This window comes from Myotis davidii, unplaced genomic scaffold (assembly GCF_000327345.1).
Source record: "Myotis davidii unplaced genomic scaffold, ASM32734v1 scaffold97, whole genome shotgun sequence".
NCBI lineage: Eukaryota > Metazoa > Chordata > Mammalia > Chiroptera > Vespertilionidae > Myotis > Myotis davidii.
The window spans coordinates 89,896-99,022 of NW_006289392.1; the positions used below are offsets into that span (position 1 = coordinate 89,896).

The 9,127-nt window shown below is 38.8% G+C and overlaps 1 protein-coding gene across 3 annotated transcripts in view; it reads left to right on the plus strand.

Annotated features, from left to right (window-relative positions):
- Window positions 1-9,127, plus strand: part of IL18 (interleukin 18) — a 22,913-nt gene that overhangs the window by 10,852 nt on the left and 2,934 nt on the right. For 2 of the 3 annotated variants that reach the window (XM_015562471.1, XM_006761510.2), the window contains 3 exons: window positions 1,213-1,224; window positions 5,792-5,926; window positions 7,155-7,288. In XM_015562471.1, the coding sequence (XP_015417957.1) occupies window positions 1,213-1,224; window positions 5,792-5,926; window positions 7,155-7,288 (281 nt within the window). Of the gene's footprint in view, window positions 1-1,212; window positions 1,225-1,258; window positions 1,824-5,791; window positions 5,927-7,154; window positions 7,289-9,127 lie in introns of those variants that run through there. The other variant, XM_015562472.1, reaches the window with a different exon arrangement.

The window sequence follows — 9,127 nt, forward strand, 5'->3', positions numbered from 1 at the left end:
GTTCTGGTTGAGGGGCTGAGGGCTTTTTTCAGGCTGGTGGGCGACTGAAGCTCCCAGCCTCTCCTTTTTTCTTTTTTTTTTTAATTCTGGGATTTATTTACCTTCTATGGCTGGCACTGGAGCTGAGAGCCGGCTCCAGTTCTGAGGCCGTTGACGGCTAAAAGCAGGTATCTGGGTTTGTTTAGATTCTATAATTGAAACTCTGTTGAAACACTGTTGCAACTCCAGCTCTGAGGCCCCACTGGCTGAAAGCAGGTTTCTGGGGATTGTTTAGCTTCTATAATTGCAACATAGTTGCTTATAGTGCAGCTCAGAGCTGGGCTGCAGCAGGCAGGGAACCTTGGCTTCCTCCATCACTGGAGCAAGCAAGCCTCCTGTTCACTTCAGCTGCCTGGCTGCCAGCCGCCATCTTGGTTGGCAGTTTATTTGCATATCACCCTGATTAGCCAATGGGAAACGTGTCAGAGGTACAGTTAATTACTATGTTTATCTAGTATTAGATAGGATACCTTAAATCTGTGAGTGAGCTGTACCATATAACGTAAATATATCTGGCTAATAAAAACAGATTCTTAAGATTAGTCTTCCATGGGCCATTTGGCTTCATTTGAAAGCTTCATAGAAAGTCCTGAGGCAACCTTCCACTGAACCAACAAATTTAAGAGTAAAATCTATCACTTTATAAAATTTCTTTTTAGTTACAAATTTACAAGTATAAACCCTGGAGTTAGGTTTTATATCTAACTTACCAGAGAACACACTAAGTCTATCTAATGAGCTTTGTTTTATGGGACCTTATGGATGATTATATAATACTAGAGGCCCGGTGCACGAAATTCATGCATGGGGGTTGGAGGTGGGGGGTCCCTCAGCCTTGCCTGCACCCTCTCCAATCTGGGATCCCTTGGAGGATGTCCGATTGCTGGGGGATGTCCCTGTGGGATCAGGCATAAACTGGCAGTCGGATATACCTCTCGCAATCAGAGACCACTGGCTCCTAACCACTCTGCCTGCCAGCCTGCTCGCCCCCAACTGCCCCCCCACTGGCCTGATCACCCCTAAATGCCCTCCCCTGGATAGGGCCAACAACAACAGTAAGATAGCAGTTAAATAATGGGGAGTGGCAGAAAAGAGTAACAAAAGGTAGGGTGAGAGGAGATTCTGAGTTGAAATATAGAATTTAACATTTTGTTTCTCTTTTTTCCCCTTTAGGTGAAAATGATGGTAAAGTATAAATTTATTTCTTTTTCTTTGCTAAAGTAAAAATAGCTTCTTAAGCATCCCACAGACACACCATATCACCTTTCTTAGCTGAGAGAAACTAGTGCCAATCTATTTGAGAAGCTAATCTTCCCTCAAAGCAATGTGGACCCCGTAGCACAGCCTTGGAATAAGGCTGTCCATAAAGGATACAAAAGAAAACCCCCAACAAAACTGCTTATTTACACTTTAGGCAATTCTTAGAATCTACAAAACAGACTTTGCCTGCTACACAGATTGTGAGATTAGCAGGAAGTCATGGATTCTCTAGAGGACACGGGGAAAGGAGATTTGAAGCCTGAAAATTGTAGTCCAAAATCAATAACATCTTTGTTCTTCAACCCTCTCTCTCAGAAATGCTTTGGAAAAAAGCCTGGGAGGTTCCCAGGGAAAAAATATTTTCCAAGTAGAGGAGATGGGGAAGGTGGGAGCAAGCAAGAACTATGAGGTGGCGTCATTAAGTCTTCGCAGGAAGTGGATGTACCCAGCCCTGTCCTGGCATTCAGTGAGGATCCTACCCTATCTGGTCTGTGAGCCTCTAACAGATGTCCAGATTGTTAAAGGTCATTATTCCTCATACTTTTCCTTAAAAGTAGCACTTTCCACATTTTTAAGGTGATCATTACTGAACTATAAGTGAAAAAAGTAACTTAAAAATACTATTCCTTCATGTTTTTTTGTTTTCCAGCTTCATTGAGATATAATGACATGTAACTCCTCATGTTTTTTAAAGATTGCCCTACTCTCCATTTATTAATTCAATATATATGGGGGTAAAAGTAGGTTTACAGTTGTTCATATGGAAAACAATACAATAATTGATAAATAATAACACAAAAATAAACTCTGTTTTGAGTACTCTCAATTGTAAATCTGCTTTTGCCACCCTGTGTTGACATCTGTATCTCAGGTACTGTTAGGTGCTAGGATACAATGGTAAGCAAATCGCAGTTCCTATAGGGAGAAACAGGCACTTAAGGAAAGCAACTGGAACATGGTATGTTAAGGCACAGGATGCTATGGGAACATATAGAAAGGGCACCTCTTTCAGTCCAGTAGATTCTGGGAGGACACTTTGAAGGAGGGACATTTTTGAAGAGGGTATAGAAGTTAGCCAAGGGAAAGTATTCTGAGCATAGAGAAGACCACATGAAAGGGCCAAGATATGAAAGAAAGCATAGCATGTACAAGGAATCAAGAGTACTTCAGAATGGGAGTCGGAGAATGATGAGAGAATGATAAATAGGATGCAGATCAAGAAGGTTCTCTTATTTCAAGATATGGAATTTGGGCCTTATCTTTGGGTAATGGGTATTCATTAAGCAACATATTCATGATCTAGAATGGAAATTGGTTTGCTGCAAAAAGAGATCCAAAAATATAGTGATAGAATAAGATAGAAAATATTTCTCTCAAAAATAAGTCCAAGTAGGCAGTTCAAGATTAAGGATGCAGCCTGATGTTATTGGGATCTTAAGATGTTTCTGTCTTGTGATTCCATTATGCCCTAGTTGTTTAATTCATTCACATACTTGAAAATCATCACCACACTTCCTGGGTCCATATCCCAGCTAGCAAGAAAGGGTTCAAAATAAGAGGAAGATGGCCTATTCCTTTTAAAGGTTCTAGATGGAAGTCATACACATCAATTCTACTCATTTTCCATTGACTTTTTTCTGAGTGGTCATGTGCCTCATTAAAATTCAGAGATAATTTTATCTAAAATTCAAAATTCCTTCTGGCTTCAGTATAAAGAGCTAGAGGCCCAGTGCATGAATTTATACACAGGTGGTATGGGCCCCCATAGGGTTGGGCGGGTGCGGGGGGAGGGGCCGTGGGCATTTGGCTGGCCCTGCCCCTGATCGGGGTGTTGGGGGCTAATCAGGGGCTGGGCCAGCAGGGGAACGGGGGCTGATCAGGGCCTGGATCAGGCTGGTTGGCTGCCACAGTGCACATCATAGCCACTGGTCATTCCAGTTGTACCGGTCGTTCCACCATTCTGGTCGCTGGACTTCTATATATATAGATTTGTGTGGGGACAAAAAAAGGGGGGATGACAATTAAGAAGCTATTGTCCTTGTAAAAATTGATGGGGACATGAATTAGGCAGGGATAACAGGGTGCCGATAAAAAGCAATGAATGGATTTTATAAATACTTGGAAGAATCCAACTATTTTGAGGTTAGCCTAGGAAGGGGATAGAGAGAAAGATGGTGCCTATATTTTCTCACTTAGGAAATTTGTACTATTAGTGAAATAGGAAGTGCAAGGGGAAGAGCAGGGTAAAGTGGTATGCAGAGCAAAGAGGAAGATAGATGATGAATTTAGTTTTGTATCTTGTCTGTGGGACATCCTAGTGGACATGTCCAGTAGATTCTTGGACATAATAGTTCTAGGCTCAGGATGAAAATTTGGGCTGGAGATAAACCTATAGGAGGCTTATGCGTAGAAATGACAGCTGAAACTATAGGAATAAAAGACAAAACAGAGGAAATGTGTGAAGTGAGAAAGTAAAAACAAAGGACTAAGTCAGGGGAATACCTATGTTTGAGGATGCAGTAGAAAGAGAAGCTAATAAACAAAAGAGTAACCAAAGAGGAAGAAGAAAAACCAAGAGAATGCCACAGAATCCCAGGAGAGAATTTCAAGATGGAGGTAACAGTCACTGTGTTGAATTTTACAGCCTTGAAAACCAAGGATAGGAAAGCATTTATTACATTTAGCAACAGGGATTTTGGTGATCTCGCTGAAGGAAGTTTGGTGGAGAAATAGAGGCAGAGAGAGATTGCAATGAGTAGAAGAGTGAATGGAAAGTAAGGGAATGACACAGTTCTTACCAGAAGCTCCACTATTAAAAGAAGAAACAAGGCTAGCTACCGAATAGGATATGATTGATGGAGGAGTTTTAAATCTCAAAATGAAAAGAGTTTTGTGGGGTTTTTTTTTTTAAAGATTTCTCCTTCCTTTTTTTTTTTAAATATATTTTATTGATTTTTTACAGAGAGGAAGGGAGAGAGATAGAGAGTCAGAAACATCGATGAGAGAGAAACATCGATTAGCCGCCTCCTGCACATTCCCCACTGGGGATGTGCCCGCAACCCAGGTACATGCCCCTGACGGGAATCGAACCTGGGACCTTTCAGTCCGCAGGCCGATGCTCTATCCACTGAGCCAAACCAGCTTCGGCTGTGGGTTTTTTAATTATAAAATAATGTGTTTATTATAAATGATTCAGGCAATTAAAAAAGAAAAACATGAAAAAACCTAAGAATACTAATAATCAGTATCATTTGGTGTATTATTTCTGTACTTCTTTAAATATATGTGAGTAAAAGTAGGTTTACAGTTGTGAGCATGTGCAGCACATCTTATTATTATATTATTATGTATTATTGTATTATTTGTATTATAACTGTAAACCTACTTTTGCCCACGTGTGTGTATGTGTGTGTTTGTGTGTGTGTGTAATACTATACCTAAGTTTCTTTTTCTAGTTTAATACACATGGACATCCTTCCATGGCAAAGAATAATTACAGTTATATTAAATTCATGATATTCCAAAATTTTTTTGCTCAGTCTCCAATTGATAAACATTTAAATTGTTTCCAGTGCTCCCATAAGCATTATAGCAGAGAAATATTTACACATTTTTCTGATTGTTCCTTTAGGAAAAAATCAAGGATATAGATTGCTGGGTTGATATAGAAGAGGGGATGATTGGTAAATCAAGGTTTCAGGAGAATATACATCAGAGCACAGGTAGGGTTAGCCTTAGATATCAGAAGGGGCACCTTTTCTACATTTCCCTTGGGACAAGAGGGATAAGGAAATGACTGGTGGTGCCACAGTTAAATTTGTAAGTGGAGTAGCAGGAAATCATTTATTGAAAGTGAAAGCAGAGATGATGATGTCGAGATCCTGAGGAGGGTAGGGAAGATCTGAAATGATAGCTATGGATTATGAAAGAGGGTGCTGAACTGTTAAAAAAAAAAAAAAAAAAAAAAGCACTGACAATTTATATGCTTGCAATGGCACCAGTTTGTGTATTTGTATAAATACCAGTGACACTCAGCAGCCAGGTTTGGAGTTTTGTAGTAGAAAGACAAATGAACAAATGAGTTTGGGCTTGGAATGGCTGGCAAAGGGTAGACAAAATGATGAACCATAAGGTCCAGACTGCATAGAAAATGAAAGGAAAACAGGAAGGTTAGGGAGAGGAAATGCCTATTTTAAAATCAGGAGGACTCAGTGAAGTGGAGGAAAAGTATAAAACAACTAGGATAGGAGATTGTGATCAGAAAGCAGAGTGTTTGAATTTAACATTTCAGAGGTAGAGTAGTTTTGGGTGATAAGAAGAAGCAGAGTTGTCTTTGGAAATGGATTAAAAAACATTGTGCAACTTTATCTTAGCTGCTTCTGTAGAAGAAGATTGTGATCAGTAGCTATTGAAAACTGAAATATGTAGTATGCCTGCTTGTAAATTTTGAAAAAAACAACTTATTTTTAATGTGATTTAATGTCCATCCTAGAAAACCTGGAATCAGACTACTTTGGAAGGCTTGGACATAGATTGTCAATCATACGAAATGTGAACAACCAAGTTCTCTTCTTTTCCCAGAGAAGCCACGCTGAGTTTGAAGATATGACTGATTCTGAGTGTGAAGGTATTTTTAAAATATATTTACAAACATAGAAATGACAAGCTACTACTTCTTATTCCCTTTTACTGCCTACTTTTTTCTATTATAGACCTAGTCCTTAAATGAAAAGTAATAGCAATAGTAATAATTTCACTTACAAGAAACTTTATAGAGTATCCAAATATTGTAGTTGAGATGAAAAATTGATACAATAAAGATATTACCAGAGGTTGGGAGGAGGACGAAGAGGGTAAAGGGGATCAAATACGTGCTGATGGAAAACCAGGTTTCAGGTGGTGGGTACACAGCAGAGTATACAGATATTGTATCCTAAAATTGTACAACTGAAATTTATATAATGTTATTAATCAATGTTACCCCAATACATTTAATTTAAAAATTTTTAAGATATATCTAGGGGTCATGTTACTCTGGGCCTACATTTGGATCATGAGTTCCTTCATTGCAACTGCATGAACTGTATAACATTTCTATAGAGTTGGATCCTTCATACCTGCTGGCTATAGCTGAAATTGCTGATAGCATTTTAAAAACTCAAAATTAAAAATAAATATCAAGCATTTCAAATAAGTCTGTCTTCCCATCAGAAATTTAGAGTGCTTAGGAAATGAATAAGTTTACTGTGCTTTCCAAGTTATAAATTCCAAATACCAAAGTTTAGGCAGAGTTGAAACAGTGAATGTGCACCCTTGAAAAATCCTGAATTTTTGCCTTAACAGGTAGATTTTTAATATTGTATTTAGCATTTAAAAGTTAAAGACAGCCCTACTGGCGTGGCTCAGTGGTTGAGGGTCTACCTGTGAACCAGGAGGTCTTCATTCGATTCTGGTCATGGCATATGCCCAGGTTGTGGGTTTGACCTCCAGTGGGGGGCATGCAGGAGGCAGCTGATCAATGAATCCCTTCATCATTGATGTTTCTCTCTCTCTCTCCCTTCTTCTCTGAAATCAATAAAAATAATTTTTTGAAAAGTAAAAGTTTAAGATAATCTTTCAGAATTCAGAATATCTCTTAAACACTCAAAATGTTACTGCTTTTGTGTGTGATACATATTTGAATGTGTTTTAAAGAATGTCTGAGCAACTGCGTATCATCTCCACTAACTGGCTGAATCACAGTGTGTGGGATGTGTAATGGGTCTATTAAGGATTATCCTTTGGCTACTTTCTATAAATATTGATTTGCAAAAATTCTTCTAACTAGTGTTCTCATTTGTTAATATTTATTTCAGAAAATGCATCCCATACTAAAATTGTAATATGTACATATAAAGATAGCCACCCTAGAGGTATGGCGGTAAGCTTCTCTGTGAAGTGTCCAGATATGTTTACTCTCTCCTGTATGAACAAAGATATTTCCTTTAAGGTAAGACTAAACCTATATTTGATAGGTATATATATATGGAAATTTAGAAAACCTAAATATCCTCAGTCCAACTTTTTATCTAGAACAAGATGGCGGGAAGCAGAGAACCATTAAAATAGTTAACTCTTTAACCCATCATGCTTTTTCTAAGTCTGCAATAGGGAGGAAGGGGTCTTCTGAATAATCTATCTAAAGGTAAATAATAATATAGAAGACATACATGAATTATTATATTTGAGAATTGCATGACTTTCCAAAATGTCTTGTTAAATAGAATGAAGCCAATTATCCTTCTGTAAGCCTTCTATGTACTTTATGAATTATGATGATAATATTTTAACCCTAATTGTTTTTTATTCTAAATTCTTTATTGTTGAAAGTATTACATATGTCTCCTTTTCCCCCCATTGACTTCTATCCGGCTGCTTCCCCCACTCCCGCCCCCAGCACATGTCCCTGCCCCCCTACTCTCTGTATCCATCGGTTATGCTTATATGCATGCATACAAGTCCTTTGGTTGATCTCTTACCCTCCTCTCCCACCTTCCCCTGCCTTCCCGCTAAGGCTTGACAGTCTGTTTGATGCTTCTATGTCTCTGGATCTATTTTAGTTCATCAGTTTATTCTGTTCATTCTATTCCACAATAGAGTGAGATCATGTGGTATTTATTTTTCTCCGACTGGCTTATTTTGCTTAGCATATGCTCTCCAGGTCCATCCATGCTGATGCAAATGGTAAGAGTTCCTTCTTTTTTACAGCAGCATAGTGTTCCATTGTGTAGATGTACCACCGTTTTTTAATCCACTCATCTGTTGATGGGCACTTAGGCTGTTTCCAAATCTTTGCTATTAAAAATTGTGCTGCTATGAACATAGGGGTGCATATATCCTTTCTGATTGGTGTTTCTGATTTCTTCTGATATATTCCTAGCAGTGGGATCGCTGGGTCATATTGGAGTTCCATTTTTAATTTTTTGAGAAAACGTCATACTGTTTTCCACAGTGGCTGCACCTGTCTGCATCCCCACCAGCAGTGCAGGAGGGTTCCTTTTTCTCCACATCCTCGCCAGGACTTGTCATTTGTTGATTTGTTGATGATAGCCATTCTGACAGGTGTGAGAAACCTAATTGTTTTATTCCTGCATCCTTCAGCTTTCAGTTGATATATGTTATTTTTAATGTAAAGCTAAGTGAATAAAATTAATATGATTAGCTGTGAAAGCAATGGTATAATGTATCTCAAAGCCAAGTATAAATTATTTCTGGCCACTGCTTTTGTTCTCTATTCTCCTTTTTTTTTTCTCTTGAAGAGTTTCTGATTGGGGGGTTGCCAGTAAAATACTTGGGCAATGGGAAGTGAAGTTTAGAATATGACCTAGTGGACATGTTGAGGGGCAACTTGGAAGGAAGGAAAAAGCCACTCTAAAATATAATCCAAGTAAAATCAGTGTGTATGCCACAAATACAACCTCCAAACAAATCCCTTAACCATCCCCTTCCAACCAGAGAGCCACCCTTTTGGGTGGCAATTTAGACTTCCCATTCTCAGGCCTGACAAGCAGGAAGCTTATCATAATGGCTTTAGAGGCCTGGGATAGACAAGGTGGGTGGAGAGGATTAAGCTTGTTGTTATCTAGCAGCAAAATCAGAAGGGAAGGAGGGAGATGGCCAAGCTCAAGCTATGTGTGGTAAAGAAAAACTAATTCAGTTGCAGAAGCAGATTCAGAAACTGGGATAAGCCTAAACTCTAAGTGGATTATTATTGAGAGAAACTGTAGAGTGTTGAAAGGGTGGAAATAATGCTTGGCAAAAGAAAAGAAAAGAGGAGGGGAGGGAAGGG